The 18,569-nt window shown below is 38.6% G+C and overlaps 1 protein-coding gene and 1 long non-coding RNA gene across 3 annotated transcripts; one reads left to right on the plus strand and one right to left on the minus strand.

The window, feature by feature from the left end:
- The first annotated feature begins 29 nt into the window (after nucleotides 1-29).
- hlfb (HLF transcription factor, PAR bZIP family member b) lies at nucleotides 30-15,373 on the plus strand. 2 transcript variants are annotated; one of them, XM_032574699.1, is made up of 4 exons: nucleotides 30-375; nucleotides 2,921-3,268; nucleotides 10,248-10,462; nucleotides 11,426-15,373. In XM_032574699.1, the coding sequence occupies exons 1-4, from the start codon at nucleotides 258-260 to the stop codon at nucleotides 11,642-11,644; spliced, it is 900 nt and encodes a 299-aa protein (XP_032430590.1). In that variant the 5' UTR covers nucleotides 30-257; the 3' UTR covers nucleotides 11,645-15,373. The 2 variants fall into 2 exon arrangements, with proteins under 2 accessions (XP_032430590.1, XP_032430591.1); XM_032574700.1 differs by having other exon boundaries at nucleotides 32-375; nucleotides 11,429-15,373.
- Nucleotides 4,012-6,541, minus strand: LOC116727326 (uncharacterized). Its single transcript, XR_004340784.1, has 2 exons — nucleotides 5,644-6,541; nucleotides 4,012-4,615 (listed from the first exon to the last, which is right to left on the minus strand). It is a non-coding gene; the product is annotated as an uncharacterized LOC116727326 (long non-coding RNA).
- Nucleotides 15,374-18,569: the final 3,196 nt, after the last annotated feature.

Genomic DNA, 18,569 nt, shown 5'->3' on the forward strand with positions numbered 1-18,569 from the left:
TCGTCACGCACGCGGTCGGGACTAGCTCAGTGCGCTTTCTCCCCGCAGCAGCCGCACGCGCTCCTCAGCTCGAGCGTGTCGTTAATACTAACTTTTACTCCGAGGAGCTTTCATGATTCCTGCTCTCCTCCGGCCGTTGTTCATGTAAATCTGTCTGCCTCTCGAAACACCGACACTCTGCTCTCCGCTGCTGCCCGCTGCCGCCTCTCCTCTTCCCGGAGGTTGTTTATCCGGTTGGTCCGACGCACGGAGGCGTGATGGAGAAGATGTCCCGACACGCTCTCCCGTTGCATCCCGCCTTTCTGCCGCCGAACCCGCACGGAGTTCTGAAGTCCCTGCTGGAGAACCCGATGAAGCTACCGCTGCATCATGAAGGTGAAGCTGGAGGAAACTCCTCATTTATCCCGACACTCTCGCCTTCCTGCTTCCTTCTGATAATCTTCCGGACTCAGAGGAATGCAAAAGCTTGCCTTTGTTTTACTGTAAATCTTTTTTTGTTCCTGAACTTTCTGAGGCGCGCTTCTCGTGCAGAGCGGCGCAGTTGTGCGTCAAGCGCACAAAGTTTTCATCCAGAGAGCATTAATGTGCAGTCTGTGCACAGTTTAGTTCCTGCAGGTATGAGCAGAAACAGAAACAGTTCCTCAGAATGATAAAACAACAACAACAAAAAAACAAAACAACAAAAAAATTTGACATTTACCGCCTCTGTCAGCAGCTAGCGGGCAGGAACAATCTTTCAATAATGCTGGTGTGAATTACTTTGGAATTTTATTTTTTGAAAACCACTTCATGAAGTTACTTTTTATTTATCAGTCATTTATAATAGATGATCTGCTAAGTCATTAAACCATCCAAAGAAAGATTTTTTTTTCTGAGTGGAAATGACTTTTATTGTCCTTCCTGTTTAAATCTGTTTATTTTAGTCATTTTATTTGTTCTGCAAATTCTCAACATTTATTTTAAACCATCTGAATAAAATGTGACATAAAGCATGCCACATTTTATGGGCCATTTTTACTGGAATTTATCCTGTGACTCCGTAGACAGGAGTTACAATCAGATCATTTGTTGCCTTAAGAAATGAGGCAATATATTAATATATCAACTCTGCACATTATTTGTTTGGATATTTTTCAGATTTGACTGGATTGAATTTACATATATTTATATATATATATATATATAAAACTTTAAGCAATTGATTAAAAATCAAACCATTTCAGCTTATAATTCTATCAAAGTGCAATTTCAGAAACCTGATCAACTCAGACCGAGTTTGATTTTCAGAGGTGTTGCTGATACCTGAGCCCTCTGTGAATGTTTGGATAAGTACACGGGGTTGTAGTAACAGAGTCACCTGTTTATTGGACCGACCCTGCGGTTTGCTGATTAAAAGTTAGCACACAGTTTGCTCAAAAGAACATTTTGTCTGCAGCAATAGCTGTCTGTATCTCTTTTTTTCTGACTCAGCAGATCAACTTTTCCAGAGTCACAGTCCAGAGCTGTCTTTATTTATCTTGGGTGGCCTCTGAACGGAGCCATAAACTCTCTCAGCGAATGGAAAAATGTGTGTCTTCCGGACCTTATTCACCTTTTCATCCATCCATCCTAATTCATCGTGCTTGTCTGGTTTTATACAGCCACCCATTTTTAAAATGGATAGTAAAAACACTCAGAGAAAATCTGAGTGAGGAAGTGTTTGAAATTTCGATATAAAAATCATATAGCCCCTATCCTCTTCCAAAATTTCTGCCAGACGGCAGAAGCCTGAAGCCTGATGGGGGCAGCACTGAATGGGCTGTTCAAATGAAGTGATGATGATCAGTGAAGAGGGTGTTTTCTTTTTTTTTTCTGGTGGGAGTAAGGGTAACCTTAAACCAGGGGTCTCTACCTGCAGTCCTGTGTTAGAGGGGCTATTGTCTTTAAATACATCTCTTATCCAGCATGAATCCATGATATCCGAATGATATTTTCAGAAATAATTTAGGGGTCTTTAAAAGGTGCCTGACAGTGGCTCTTCAGGAGCAAAGTTGAAGACTCCTACCTTAAGCCACGGACAGCTTTTATGATTGCAAATGTGCAAAGTAAAAACATGAAAACGAATCAGATCACATTTCATGTTAGCAGCAAAGCAACCCTGTTATTTTGACATCGGCTCCACAATAAAGATGAGCACCCATCGCTGTTCTCGTTGGGTCCAACTTGGGCTGCAGATGATAATTCAAATGGAGTGCCAACCTCTCCTACCAGGTGCATCGCTTGACTCACTTGATGACGTATTGCGCGTGAGCTGCACTATTTCCATGTTTGACCTTAAATGGATTTTTGTGACTCAATGATGTCACCTTGCAGCGAAGGTAGAAACAAACCTGAGTTTAACTTGAACATCGTTGTGGTAAACGTAGAAACACACCAACAAGCTTTGGAATTAAACTGATTGAAGTCATTTTGTGAAGAGAAGATTCACTTAGCAGCAACAGTCTAATTTATCTGTCCGTCCGCCTGTAAATTTATTGGATAATTAAAAACTGTCTTTGTAAATTTTGTTTGTAGTCTTACAAAGTTGCTATCTAGTGTGTAATTAATGATATTTTCAGTCATCTGCTGATTTAAAAATGGAGCTGGTAGTGAGGTACTGAATCCTGGTTTAAAAATTGAAGGGAAACATGGAGGTTCTGGTGGATGGATGAACATAAAGAAGTTCCTTTCCTTTTCCTTTAGACTTGAGTCTAAAAATCCTAAATAGAATATAAACAACACAATAAAGTATTTATGGTGCTGATGCAAACATCCAGTGAGTGATATTCAATGACGGGACTGATCCTACTGATCCAAATATTCAACTGGAAGAATTTATGTCCAACAGAAACCCATTTCCCTAAGGCTGGAATGACAAACATTCTCTGATCTTGTCCTGCAGCTTTTAGTAAAGACCAGGAGAAGGAGAAGAACCTGGAGGAGGAGCGCAGTGTCCCCCAGTCAGCTTTCCTCGGACCAACTTTGTGGGACAAAACCCTCTCCTATGATGGAGACACCTTCCAGCTGGAGTACATGGATCTGGAAGAGTTTCTGTCAGAGAACGGCATCCCGTCCAGTCCCTCTCACCATCAGCGGGAGCAGCACCAGGCCCACCACATCCCACCGCGCCAGCCGCCCATCATGACCCCGGTGCCGTCCGCTCCGGCGCGCTTGGTGATGGACCTCAGCAGCCACCCCTCCACCTCTGTCGTCTCCCCTAACTGCCTGCACAGCAGCCCGGCAAGATCAGGTGAGTCACTCCGGCTTTTGGTCTTGTCTGTGTGGCAATTTTAAATATTTGCAGCAGTTTTGCAAATTTCGTAGCTTATATTGTTTTTGCTGTTTTCTCTGATTGTGTTTTGCCAAGCAAAACCTTGTTTCGATTTTGTTCAAAGTCACTTTCCTCTGAACTTCAACCATTCAAGACATTCCATCAGAATCCATGCAAAGATCTTAGATTTTGGTGCAAGAACAGTATCATCAGCAAAGAAGTGATTCAGGATTTTTGGTTCCATCATCTTTTAAAATAATTAATCATTTCAGCATATATATGCTATATGCTACCATGAGGTACTTTCTATCACTTCAACTTTTGATTATTAAATTGTTATGTAAATTGGAAACTTTTAAGCTGAAGACTTTAATTATCACATTAATTAGCTACAAAATGAGAATTATTTACCTTTGGTTATATTCATAGTTATATACTCAGAACTTGATTTTTATCTTTGATTACATAGCAATTCCAGCTCCTCAAATGCAAATACTGCTCTTGAGAAACACAGCCGTTTGTGATACACTTCTCTAGGACACCAGTCACATAAAGGAGTGTGATTTGCATCAACAAATCGCATACATTAACTACTTTTAATCATACTTTCCAAATGTATTTATATGTAGTGATAATCTCGTTAAATAAACAGTGAAGAAAATATTGAAACTAACAATCCTGACAAGATGGGCCATTTTTACTGGAATTTATCGTGACAAGAATAAATCAACATTTTTTATCATAATAAATGATAAACAGTATGATAATTGCTCACCCCTACCAGACCACATTTAGCTGTTTAATTATGTGAACAATTTAAATATTAAGGACATTTTTATTATGAAATACCACCTTTCACCTGCAGTATTTGTTTACTGAGGTTTTGTTGATGAGCCCGGACGAGCCCCCAATTTGTTATGACCAACTCAGGGTAATTTGTAGCCCGCATAAACCCAACTTTCCACAATCTTTTGACAGTTTTTGTGCTACTGTTGGCACATGACTCCATCAAGCGTATCACCTGTATGTTAATCAGACCGAGAAAATACTGTCTGCTTTGATCAACCTGGAGCACAAAGTTCAGATCAACCTCATGAAAGGGTCCACCTGCTGCATTGCTGGGGTCATGTGATGGGGACGGTGCAACGTGACATGAGCTTAGGTGGGTTTCTTAAAGATGAGATCTCGCAGATAAGAACCTGTTGTTGTTAGAAGCAGAGGCTGAGCAGATGTAGCTGCATAGATTGTGTTACCGGCACCAGATCTAGGGGAATCTGAGCCAGTATCAAGTGGCGCACAGGCAGAGGAATCCTGTGCAACCAAGATCTGTGGATCACAGAGGAAACTAATTGCTACAATGTTACTCTGGCAAGAGCTTGTTTATTCTGACACATTTTCAATTAAAGAGAAACAAACAAATAAATAAATAAATAGATAATAGATAGGTCTGACATAAATTTGTTATAAAAGTATTACTGATTCTACTTTAGCTTTAATAGCATAAAGCTACATAATTTTTAAAGTTTAATCAGTAATACTTTTATAACAAATTTGTCAGATCATGATTTCTTGGTTAATGTCAAGTTGTCATAACGAAGAAGTTTTGAATAATGTCAACTTTGTATTAAAAGTGTCATGATTTACTGAATGACACTTTATGACAACAGTCATAAATATTTATGAAGACTTGCTCATGTTCATGACAGATGTTATGTCATGTTTATGACAGTGTCATGACAGTCTTATTCACAACCTGTCAAATAAAGTGCTAACAATAAAAATACTACAAATACTAATATGGCAACAGGGCCCAAATACAAACACAACATTTACTTATTATTCAATTTAAATAAATAAATAAATCCCAAAGGCTCCAACAACAAAAAGCAAGCCATCAATCGACACGGACCAAAGCTCAGTACAAAACTATCCAAATTACACATGCAAGTTACACGAAACACCACAAAACTAATCTTTACATATCTACAAAACATTTAAAAGTAGCTCTCTCTATGGGTTTATAAAAGTTGCCTTTTATCCTACCAGTGGATCACAGAAGAAACAAATTGCTACGCTGTTACTCTGGCAAGAGCTTGTTTGTTCTGAGCCGCGCATGCCCAGAGCCAGAAAAGCCATTCTCCCCGTTAGATCCACAGCGGCTCGAGGGCGCCCCCACTGGCAAGAAGGCACATACACACAACATACTGTATGTCTATATACAGTATATACAGTATGTACCGGTATATATATGAGAAAAAAGAAGAAAAAAAAAAACGAAGGCAGAAGCCAAGAGTAATTCTAATTTAAAAAATAGGGAGTGTGTTACATTTTTAAAAAACAATTTCTTAACCTACTACATGTGTGTACGCTCATGTGCCTCGGCTGTTTGTGCACATTCATGCTCACGCGCTCTCCGGCGTTCGTTTTCTTAAAGGGAACATCCTCTTTTCAAAGCCCTTCTGCTCTGAGTGATCCTCAGAAAACAAACCATCCTAACAGCATGAAGAGACATGTGACCTGCTGAACGTGTGTGTGTGTGTGTGTGTGTGTGAGAGTGTGGGGGTGAGTTTTTGTGTGTGTGTATGACTGCCCTCCCTGCATGAGATCAGTGTTTTAAGAACATAGTGTTCTCTGCAGAAGTAGGCCAGGGGGCGGCAGCTCTCACATCCACACGTTTCCCACTGAATGCTTACATTCCCATCCACTAATAAGTCACAGGCACACCCATGCGCACCCCTGCTGCAACAGGGTGGAGGATACACATCTTGGCATATTTTTTCCTCTGGTCCTGGATCTGATTTGTTGAAGGCCTCCTGGACAAATATTTGGAAAAGTTCCTTTTCCTCTCTCTCCTTTTTTTTGTTTTTGAGAAGACAGAAACTTCCATTGACTCTAAAAAAAGAAACTTTTCAAACTCTAATAAGAGAGTGATTTCAGAAGTAAACAACTTACAACAATCAGGGTGCTCGAAGATTATATTTTCACTAGCTTAATTTTTAGATCTCTCCCTATATATCAAATGAGTAAATAATTTGACTGAGTTAGCTTTTTCGTCTTGGTAAATTTGTTTACTGGTGACGCTTCATGACAGCAGTGAATTTGGTTCAGCCTTTCTTCTAGTTTAGGCTTGTTATAAAATGAATGATAAATGCATGCACAAAAACAATGTCGCAGGTTATACAGAGCGGTGAATTTAAGCAATAATTACAAACAAGCAAAAAAGAAACAACTCTCATATGGAATACTATTTAGTGAATTTTATTTTATTTTTTTAAAAGAACTGCTACAAAAACATGACTAAATAAAATAATTGCACATTATACTAATCAAATAATGAATAAAAAATTAATTTATGGCTACATAATTTGTCAAAAAATTAAATGACTAACTTTTATGCATTTATCAGAATAAAAAAATTCAAATAATTCTGTGTCTGATTGGTTAGTTTTCCTTATTTTTCGTTCCACATTGAGATTAAATAACTATGACACCAAATAAAGCGCATTAAGCAAGACATTTTATTGAGGTTTGTGATAGAAACATCTTTTTTATTGAGAAAAAGAATATCTTTTATATTTTGCAATTGTTTGACAATAATGGACTAACACAGCTCATTAAACTAAAGCTGACTACAATATTTATCAAGGTTCGATCCAGTGGGTGCTGCCAGTGTTTTCCCACTGACCAGCTCCAATCATTTTTCCATCACGAGCCTGAGAACGGCAGATCCAGACTTTGTATGTGTCAAGCTCAGGCCACAGATAATGTGCTGCTCTGTCAGCCAAATATAGCAGCGTAATCTACTGCATAATCTGGCATATTTGTATTCCCACACGGCCACAAGGATGGCACAAGCGATAAGGAAGCAGGAACAGGTCAGATCCACAAACATCCTGCAGGAGAGGAAGAAGGTTTTCCTCCTCCTTTACGGCCGTCTCGTGTTTTAGCTCCTTCCTAAATGATTTCTGCTCCCCTCACAGGTTTTGGCCTCAGGTTTCAGATTATATTCCAAAAACAACAGCAGAGGAGAGGCAGGTGGAGATCAGAGACAAAAGCAGACAGGGTGGCGTGAGGGGACAGCTTCGGTTCCAGCAGCTCAAACCAAATGAAATTGTCACTGTTTATAACATTTATTCCTCTCAGATTGATGTGCAAAATCACTTTATTCATGTTTCTATTGTGGATACAAAAACAACACAGAGGAATTGTGACTAAATCTACATCCGCAAAGCACTTTATCACTTTTTTTTTTGGACAACGAAACATTCTTCACAATTTCACTAAAAAGCAAATAAATGTATTAGAGAAAAAAGTAAAAAGCTGGAGGAATAAATACACAAATAAACCAATAATCCTTGAAGCACCTTTTGGCGTAATCTTCTTGAGTTTTTTTTTTTTTTTTTTTTTTACCAAAGCCACCACCTATAGTGAACCTTCAGATTGACTGCCTCAGCTGGATTTTCTTGATGTTTGCATCATTTATATAGAGCCAAAATGTACAGAGTGGTTACAAAGGGTCGGAGGGATCTCAGTGTACAAAGTCAGAAGAAGGGAACAAGCAGTCCCAGAGCATTATTTATATACCATAGCAAAGTGCAGATGGCCATCGATAATTAGAAAATATGGGACAAGTGACCTTACAAAAACTGGACTTTTCTCCAACTTAATTGAAAGAACTAGATGTAATTTGAAAGAGATTTACGGCAGTACTGAACGAGCTGCAGGAATTTTGCTTGCTGTGCAGATTATTTTTCTTCAAAAAGTGAGGTTAAGTTAGGCACATTTTTGAGCAATTTCAAACACCAGTGGGTTTCAACCCACAACCTTAAGTGTCTGTTGGAAAATTGAAGATGAAGTAGGATTTGGATATTTTGTATTAATGAGAGTCCACACACATACGGTACATTCCAATTATCAACCGAATGATGTCATGAAGGGGAAATGAAACCAAAACATACGAGAGTCTGACAAAATATCCGTGGAGCTGCTGAAAATGTACTGTAAACAAAAGACTCACACAATCAGAGACATGGAGAACTTTTCCAAATGGGCAGAGATTACATCTTGAATACTCATAGCTGGATAAATAGATTTTTAGTTTTTTTAAGATTTGTTGGTTATTTGTTTTTTAGTCAAGAAAAGCATGTGGTTTTCTCCTTATGTTATCCTCATGACCTGACCTAGAATAAAGACAGCTGGATGGAAGGATGGATAAAAATGCTTAAGAAATACAGAATCAGAAATATCAGAAGTATCTCGATAAGCAATATCCTGTGTAAAGTAAATTTAAGGAACAGAGTCACATAAACCTAACAGGTTTTTGATCAACTTTTTCGAACATTTATTTGAGCCTGTGGACACGTTTTACCTCTGAGAAGGGCACAGCCTCGCTCTCTGCTCTCTTTGGGGAAACATCAGGTAGTGCCAGCCGCGCGACTCACGTTTTGCACTAAAACTCGCACGTGTCGGGGGCGTCTGTCCGCATCACGTTTTAACAGCAGCGACTGTCATGCATCCACCTGCTTCTCCGCATGTAACCTCAAGCCTCCAGCTCCCCATCACTCACTCACACCTGATTGATTCAGCGGGGCCTTGCCGCGCTGCCAGCTGCTTATAATTCACCTATTTTGATAAGACCTGGGCATCCTGCAGGCGCAAAAACAGCAGATCGAACAATGTGGGCACGGAGCGGAGCAGGCACAGAAGAGTGTCTTCCCAGAATGTCGACTTTTTAAAACGATGACAGATATGCAGAGAGCGCACAACTTCCACTGGGCGCAGACACACTGTGATAACCTGGAGACGGAAACAGAAAGTAGCCAGTAAGCTTTCTGTACGAGCTGTAAACTCCAGAAAATAAGATGTAAATCTGATCAAATAGCGCTATAATGCAGAAAATACAGTAAACCTTAAGATCTAGTAACCTTTAGGTTTCAGAAAACAATTTGTTAAAGTAACCTCTAACGTATGATAACTAACTTTTTAATTTCTGTTACACAAAGTAATCTGTAAGCACGATAAACTGACATAGCAAAATATTATAAAGTACCCAATACATTAGAGAAAAAATAATAAATACTCCATGTATATGTTGAGTACATTTTACACCACAAAAACACAACATCAAAAAGTGTCTTTTTGTCTAGTTTCTAGTCCAAATACCTTTGTATCCTTGAAATAAGACAAAGGTAACTTAGAAGTAGCTATTAGTAGCTTTTAAGTAAGATAAAGGTGCTTGTTTTAAACTGATACTTCTTTAATATTGTTGTCATCCATGAGATAAACTAACCACGGCTTTGCACTGATCTTCAGATCATTTGCTTGTCTTTATAGTTTTGTTTACACTTCCTATCATATTTAGGTTGGTCTGCTGCAATGGGTGTCTTCAATAATATAACAACATAAGAATGAAAAGCTCTTAAAGATTCTGTTTTACTTTTACATCTAATAGGGGAAAAAAGCATTTTGAGGTTCTCAGAGCTCATGATTGACACAAACAGCACTTTGTCACCACCTAGTGGTTGAAACCAAACACTAGAGAAAATCTTGCAGAGCTGAAACTTTAACTTGGAAATGATTACATAAAACTGTTACTCCCTCAGAATGGTTGTATGGTAAATAAAGAACAGCTCAATGAGCTGAAAGTCTCAAATAAAGACTTATATTAAACTAAGCAATGAAAATTAGTAGAACTCAAAATAGGGAAGAAACCAGACTGGAATAGTCAAAATAGGAATGAAATAAATTACATTTGTACAGACTGATGAGCTAAGCAAAAAGTGTACTGAAAACTAAATGGTAAAGGAATAAAAAACCCAATAGTCTTTAAAAACTAAAGAATCAATGTAAAGAATAGAAAAAGTAAAACAGAGGAGAATAAAGTAAAACATGTGGGGGGAAAAAAGGGCTAAAATTGAGATGATTTCATTTCTTAGCCTTCCTCTCTCTTCTTTGTCAGGCCTCCCAAACTCCAGAAACACCCCCAGCCCCATCGATCCAGAGTCCATCCAGGTTCCGATCAGCTACGAACCCGACCCGGCGGACTTGGCTCTGTCCAGCGTTCCGGGTCAGGAGATCTTCGATCCGCGCAAGCGCAAATTCTCTGCCGAGGAGCTGAAGCCTCAGCCGATGATCAAGAAGGCCAGGAAGGTTTTCATTCCCGATGACCTGAAGGTAAGTTGGAGCCAGTCCTGAGGGCGGTACCGGTCCGCTCAGCCCACTTTATGTCCTCTGTCAGGGTTCGTTTCTGCTTGTTTTTTCAAGACACAAAGTACCAAATTAGAGAGCGAAAATTTGCTGCAAAGTTGATAATAAGCAAACTTTTATCTCTTCTTCGTCAAATTCTCCATCTCAGAGTTCAGAGATTCTGGTTGGGTGATCAAAAATAGAGTTTGAAAAATCATATCAGAAATGTAAGAACCAGGAGTCCATGTTTGATCATATTTGATTCAGATTTTTTGTCACAACCAACAAACCGAAAGAGATTTTTAAAAATCCACCCAAAGCTTCACTTCCGTTTTGTTTTCTTTACTTTCCTGCAGTAAGGTGCAGGGCGGGCTGCTGTTCCTTCCATTTATTATCCAGATGTTTGTCACAGTATGTGATTTATACAGATCTCCCTCATCCATCAGAGCTGATTATAGCCTCACAGCAGCACGGCATGCTGGGACACACAGAGTCCTTGGTCTGCCCATCATTAGATCTAGCCCTCCTATTGGCCAGCCTACCCTTAGGGAGGCGGGCCCTCCAGGTTAAGCGGATTAAAAAAGAGTGAATAAGGCAGCCGTGACGCTGTGATCCCACCGCCTGCCTCGCTCTTAGGTTTTTAATTGTTTGGGAAAAAATGAGCTGCAGCTCTATTTTTTAATTCCCATTCCACACGAAAATCACTTCCTGTCTGAAACAGGCCTTTTGGAAGCCTAAAAGTTTGGCAAAGTAACTCAAAATCAAAGTCTGACCAATAAACGAAATCGAACAGAAACGTAAATATGTCTCAGACTTATTAGAATATTAGCTCTAATTGTATTTTGCTATAAATTAAGATATAAGTGGACTTAATACGGAGCCTTGAGGTACACCAGATATCCACATTTTTACCTTTGTTTTTTTTTGTTGCTTTTTCTCTTTCTTTTTGAGCAGGATGACAAATACTGGGCTCGGCGCAGGAAGAACAACATGGCAGCGAAGCGTTCCCGCGACGCCCGGCGACTCAAGGAGAACCAGATCGCTATCCGGGCGGCCTTCTTGGAGAAGGAGAACTCCGCCATGAGGCAGGAGGTGGCCGACTTGAGGAAGGAGCTCGGACGGGCCAAGAACATCCTGGCCAAGTACGAGGCCCAGCAGGGGCCACTGTGATGAGGACGTTCACACAGGCTTCACACACACACACACACCAGCAATCCTCACATCACTGCATGCAGTTCTTATCCCAACCGACTCGACTCGACGCTATGTTAACCTCCGGGCAGAGGTTTTTTCCGACGAAGTTGTTTGTTAAAGCAAACAATCCTTTGTTTGCTTTAAGCATCAGATTTACACGAGCTGTGACTTTTATCTGCTCTGAGTCGAGTAAAACACACACACACGCATACATATAAAAATATATATTTGTTAGGACTCTCTGTTGTCCATAAAGACTCCTCCCACGGACTTCTGAACCACGGATCTGATCCTTCATGCTTTCGCTCCTCTTCATCACCACCCTCTGGCCCAGCACTTTTACAACATTGGATCTCTCCTACAAACTCTGCCCCCTGCAGGTGTGCTTTTATACTGCACCTGTTTTTATGTATATATTTGGCCCTGAAGACTGTGTACATGAATAAGCTCTGCCTTCTCCAAGTCAAACTTTCTCCTCTTTATATCTGAACCTTTAAGCTGTTTCTGAAGTCCTCAACCAGATTCAATGTTTATGGCATGAAGAAAAAAGAGAGAAAAAAGTATATATATATATATATATATTTATTTCCTGCTAGAGATCTATTTTTTTATTGTTTACACCCCCAAAATAATGGAAGATTACAAATTAGCTTTAAATCCATCAGGGAGTGTGTATGTACACACTTTAAAATATGGAAAATCTTTAGAACCCAAAGAGATTCAGCACTTTCTCTCACCTTGTTTTAGAGGCTCCTGGTGGCGGGTCCTCGCTCAGGTTTATCCATTCTGCAGGTCTGACTGAGCTACAAAAAAAAAAAAAAAAAAAAAGGTTTTTCATCCAGATGGATTTTTGTCATTTAAACTCAAAATAAAAAATGTCATAAGAAACATTTTTTTTTTTTTTTTCAAATCTAGACAAACCTGAATGGGTTGGAAAGAAACCAAACCCTGTGCAAACCAGCTGACTCTGAACAGAAAGACATTTCTGTGCAAACTTTAGGGTGGAACAGGATATTTTCTGAATGACCAATTCTGTTGTCTTTCTAGAGTAATGTTTTTTTTTCCCGTGTGAACCTTCTCACAATATGACATTCATGAAACGTGACGAGTTCTTAGGATCAGTGACTCAGCTGCCTGACTTAACTAACAAAAAGAATCAAAATATTTCCATCTGAACTGTTAATGTGTTTTGAAATAAATCCTATAATGTGGTTTTATGACAACACAGGGTGTTTTTTTGTTGTTGTTGTTTTTTTTTTTTTACAGTTCTTAGGCTTCGACATGAAAACACTGACGAAACCAGATTAGCACCTAGAATGAATGGCGTGGCTTGGACAACATTCAATGTTGAGATCATAAATGCATCAAAAAACTGATTTCATTTCCTGTTGTGAGTTTCCGTGATATCGGGTGGTTGGAGTTTGTAAGCATAGACGACAAACATGTCACCATGGCCTTATGGGGGAATAATACATGTCATTCTACATGCTGTTTTAAAACCCACCAACATAGAGACCAAACTACATCTAAAATCCATCATTCTATTTAGGTGCTAAACTCTGGGCTTTGTTTTTTAGGTCAGTGGCTATATTTCAGCACATGCAGCACCTCGTTTACATAGGAATAGTTGATCTATGTGAATATATTTCAGGATTCCACCTGAGTTCTTGAGTTTTTTCAGCCACAGCAGAACTCTGCAGCTGCCACAGAAACTGACTCTGTCTAAGCGTTCTTACAGTTACGATGTGCCAGCATGTGTCGGCCATTATGGTACACATGTGGCTACATAACCACAATGGTGCATTGAACAAGTTGAGAAATGTCCATCGTTTTCGCCAGTCCTCAGTTTTGACACCACAATTTGAAAATATATTGATGACTGGCTAAAAATGCAGGGTGACAGCAGAAAAATGGGGAAGATTATGGCTAGCGTAGTGTTTTGCTGCTTTCTGATTGAACTTTATTGTGGTCTGTACATGTGCTAGTTTAATTTCTCCATTTGATTCTACTAAAATGAGACTAAAATATAAGCGGGCACACCATGTTGGAAAAACAGTTTTTAACTCGGCAGAAGTCTGAAAATATCATTCAAACAGCTGCAATTTTAGTTTCCGAAGTGTATATTCACTATATATTAGTGACTTTATATTCTCTAAGTGAATATAAAGTCTGAATTATCCAACATGGAAGTTAAATGGCTAGTTTCTCAAATGAAGCAGAAAGTAATTTGAAGTAGCAATCAGCAGGTTGTCCCTTGCTTGCAGGAGACAAAAATTAAATGGATAAATTAAAAAGGTTCAACAGCTAGTCGTACCAAACCGGAGTGGTCAGATTTAAGCCGACTAGAACAACAGACAGATCATTTGAAAAGGCCGGGACACTTTTTAAAAATATTTATATTGATGGGTTTGACTCAGTACCACCTGACGGATTGTATAATTTGTCTCTGGAGTTGCTGTTGTTCATTTTCCTTCATTGTCCAGCTGACAGAACTGTCCCATACTAAATGTACCAACGATGCAGCACAGCTATGAAAGTGTTTTAACTGATCTGCAAGTGTAAGATATGCTGTAAGTGGTACCTTTTTTTTTTTTTTTTTTTGCAACTGTCAGCCTTACGTTCATGTGAGAATTTATTTCTCTATCTCAAAATTCATGAAAAGAAAAAGAAAGAAAACATGTTTCCTCCTGCAGGTAAGATACTGACTACTGATCACTATCTCAGATAGCCCCTGTCAGCTAGCTATTAGGAACCAACTAGCCCAGGAGACACCTTGGCACATCACAGATCCTGTACATTTTAAATAAAGAAAACTATTTCCTTGCAGTTAGAAAATGTTCAGTTTCAACTTGAAACAAATTAATGAAAACTTTTAACAATTGTCCAATTGTTAGCTGTTTTGGTTTGGTTCATTCGAGTCATGGGGTTTTCAAAGGCTCTTCTCTGAAACAAAGCCCAACCCAATGGCGGGTCGAGCCATGAATGTACATTTATACCGTTTTTAACTGGATGGAGTTGTGTAATACTGTGGAACACCGTGACATTCTTTACTAAAGACCAAACAAAAATGGAATATCAAAGAATATATTGATTATACGAGGTTTTAATGTTTATACAGATTTATTCTTGTTTTTTTGTCTTTTTTTTTTTTGTACAGTTCGATATTACCTGTGTATTTTGGAACACCTTTGTAAAAAAAACAAAAACAACCAAAAAATAAAACAATATATCTATTTCACATATATTATAGTATATATATATTATTAATATATTACAAAAATGGCGTTCGCACACGGTCTGGGCAATGCATGGGCATTATGGAAATGATTCCTTTCCTCCCAGTGTCGTTGAAATACCTCAGATTCCTTATTCAGGTTCCACATCAGTTGGTCGCTAGGACGCCATTTGCCCCTCCCCCTTTCTCTTCAGATCTCAGAGAGGCCTGGCTGCCTCCGTGTAGATAGATGTATAGTTTCTGCACAAAAGAATGTATTTCCCCCCACATAGAGCACTGTTGGTTATTTTTCCTCCTATGCTTTTTTCTCCCTTCTTTTTTTTATTTTTTTATTTTTTTGTTGTTGGTTTGTCACTGTTGTTTCTCTTTATCTCCTGCATCCTGTGGTAACACTTTTTCTTATTCTAACTGTGTTATGTTTCTCATGGTCAATATATTAAAAAAAATAAAATAAAACTCTTAATCCATAATTTGTCTCAGATGATTTTCAAATGACACTTTTTCTTCCCTTTAAAGGCAACTTTTTACTACACTGACGGTAAAAATAACAATTATGTTTACAAAGAGTAACTAGGGGATCAATAACTCCCCTTGAGTCTTTTTCATTTGGATCGTTTCAAAAAAAGAGTCCTAGAAAAAGCAAACTGTAGCTGCAATTTTGAGGAATTTTGTAAAATTATTTTCATTGAATCCTAAAAATCTCACCCAGCTAATCACCACACCTTTGGATTCTATTTCATTTTTTTCAGGTGCCGAAAAACAAAATTTCTTCAAAGATTTATTTTCTATTAGTTCAAATAACCACGAATTTTGTTTGAATATATGATGTGTTACATGGAGTTTTTAAATAGCATGAAAAGAAAAGAAAAGGTTGCGTTGCCATAACAGTTGATGACCACAAGGGGGCAGCACTTCCTTTGATCATATGGAAACATTATGACTTGAACGTACTGAAAAAAAGAGAAGAAAATAGATTGTATATTAACTTTCCAACCTTCCAGGAATATTTATAAAACTTTACAGTCAGAAATAAAGGATTTTTTTTGGAAGCCCCATCAGTTTCAACCTTTTTTTATTTTTCATTTTTTGCATTTTTTTTCTCATGGTAATTCTGGTTATTAATAAATACAACCCGCACATCTGTTTGCCTCTGGTGTTTGTCTTTAGTGCACAATGTACCTTTTTCTCTGTTCCGCCTGCTAAGTAAAACCTCAAACCACAGTCCCATCGCTGCGACTGTCTGGCTGACATTAAAACCTGGTGGGCGTTCGGTGGCTCAGTTGGTGGCTAAATAAAGACAACTAGAGTCACAAATCTAGAATCAAATGAATAAATAAAATGCAATTTTAAAAGAAATTTAAGCCTGGATGAGGTTGTACTTAACAAAGATATGACCATGGCAACTTGGTTCCCTTAATGTCTTATTACAGGTTCTTTCTAAATTTTACTTCCAAGTTGGTTTCATCCTTAATGCTCCACTTTGATCCCATACAGTTTGAAAGTATGTTTGTTTCTATGACAACGTAGCATTTTACCTGATTACAAAGACTATGCAAATTTTAGTATAACTTCATACCTCTAGAGTCCTTCACACAAACTGTTTTTTTTTTTTTTTAACTTTTACATCCATAGACATTCTTTAACATTTTCTTAACCTTGACGTCCATAGATATCTTGAAAGATATGGAATATCTTACATCCACACCTCCACACTGATTAGATAATGGATTAATTAACCATTGTGCGATTCTAACATTCTCTTACAGGGGTGCAGGTGTGTGTGTGGGGTGATGTGTGTGTGTGTGTGTGTGGTCTTTGAACTATTTTTCTGGTGTTTAAATGCTTTTATAATTCACAGGTCAAAAATGACCCATAAAACATTCCTTGTACCCTAGTGGTGTTCAGCCCACATGGAAATATAAACAAAAACAATGTGTGACTTTTTCTAATGATCGAGTCAATTTAGGAAAGGTCATAAAATTTCAAGTCGGAAAAAAATAGTTTAGAGAATTTTTTCTATAGCTAAACATGGTAATGGGTCACTTTTGACCCGCAATACAACACAAGGGTTAAAGGCTTCAAAAATTAATAATTGACCGAACAGAGGATGAAAAGCTAAGAGGGTTTTAAAATTCTTACACTTTTATTTGTTTTGTATTTCATTTACGCTTTAATTATCTTCCTTATTGTTTGGCCAAACTGAAAAGTATTTTGTTGTTGTGCTGTAGAAATACAATTTACATTTGACAAGATAATACTTTTATATGTTGACATTAAATTTTTTTTTCTTCAGACAAAACATTTTGCAGTCTGGTTTTACAGATCTATTGCATTCCGTTGTGCGTCATGATGTCTTTAAATAAACGCAAGCTGTCATTCGTCCTCTGTCCACCAGATGGCAATAGAGCTCTCCTCTTGTTTGTCAGCGGGGCTTGCTTCACTCTGCATATTTGCCTCTCGCTGCTTGTGCCTTCGTCTGCACTACAGCGTTAGTCTGTCTCCCTAAAGAGTCGAACGTCCTGATATTCAGGTGTAGAGTTTGACTGGACCATCGCAACATCATCATTAATTTATTCTTAGCAATTCTGGAGTAGATTTGATTTTGTTTTGGGGATCATTGTTCGGTTGATCATCCAGTTTGGCCCAATCCTCACATCTGATTGTAGAAAACTGTGATTTTACATTGGCAGTAGAGTTCACGGGCCATTAACTGACTGCAAGGGGCCGTTCTATGGCTGCCAAATTTGCCCAAAGTGTCATACCTCAGATAACATGCAGTTGGTTTGAGGTTTAATTTGTTGCTAACTTGTTGTGTTTGGTTTCCTTCTAACATGGTCTTTTGGATTATGGTCAAGCATATCTAGTTTCGATTTGTGCTTAAAGGACATTGTTATAGAAATCTTGCGCTTCATTCCGACCCGACTTTGCAAACTTAGCTCATGTTACCACACTGCTTTCAATGCTAAAATACCTTCTAATTGTTCCTTCATGAGCGTTAGCACGATGCTAATTGATGCTTGTAGTCTTAAACGTTTTCCATTTGGGATTAATGTTTCTTTCTATAGAATGTTGGACCTTCTCGGATTGATTGGTCTCAGGTGTAGGTTTTCTAAAGTCATTTCTGATGTCTGGGTCTGTACTGAAGACTCTTCATATCTTTTTAATTCTTTGTATTATACCTAAAAATAAATGAAAAAGATAACAATTGAAAAGCTGACAAAGTTTTTTTTTATTTGCTTAGTTTTTTTTCCGACTCCTTTCTGAGTCAGGAGCTTAGAGTTTCCATTATCTCATAATCCTCGCACTCTGCCTGGAAACATGGAATGAATGAATGTAGGAACAAACATCAGGTCTTTGGTTCTGGGCAGCACCAGAAAAAAGGCCACTAAGTTGGTTTTGTCGTTATGTAATCCCACTTACTGAAAGTGAAAGCAGCAGATCAGAGTGTTTCTGTGTAATCCTAGGAGTTTAGACGTCACGCTCTGAGCACAGAGCAGGTTTCAGAGGCGGTCGCAGCCTGGCAGGCAGGTGGCTTCAGAAATGTTGCTGCCGACCCCGTGGCCTGTGCCGAGAAGATGGAAGATTCTGGCATCAGCTCTCCGGTGTCAGTGTGAACTCTCCTGCCGCTGTCCGACACCATTTGGATAACCGGTTTGATGTCTACTT

Source organism: Xiphophorus hellerii, chromosome 10, assembly GCF_003331165.1.
Source record: "Xiphophorus hellerii strain 12219 chromosome 10, Xiphophorus_hellerii-4.1, whole genome shotgun sequence".
Lineage (NCBI taxonomy): Eukaryota > Metazoa > Chordata > Actinopteri > Cyprinodontiformes > Poeciliidae > Xiphophorus > Xiphophorus hellerii.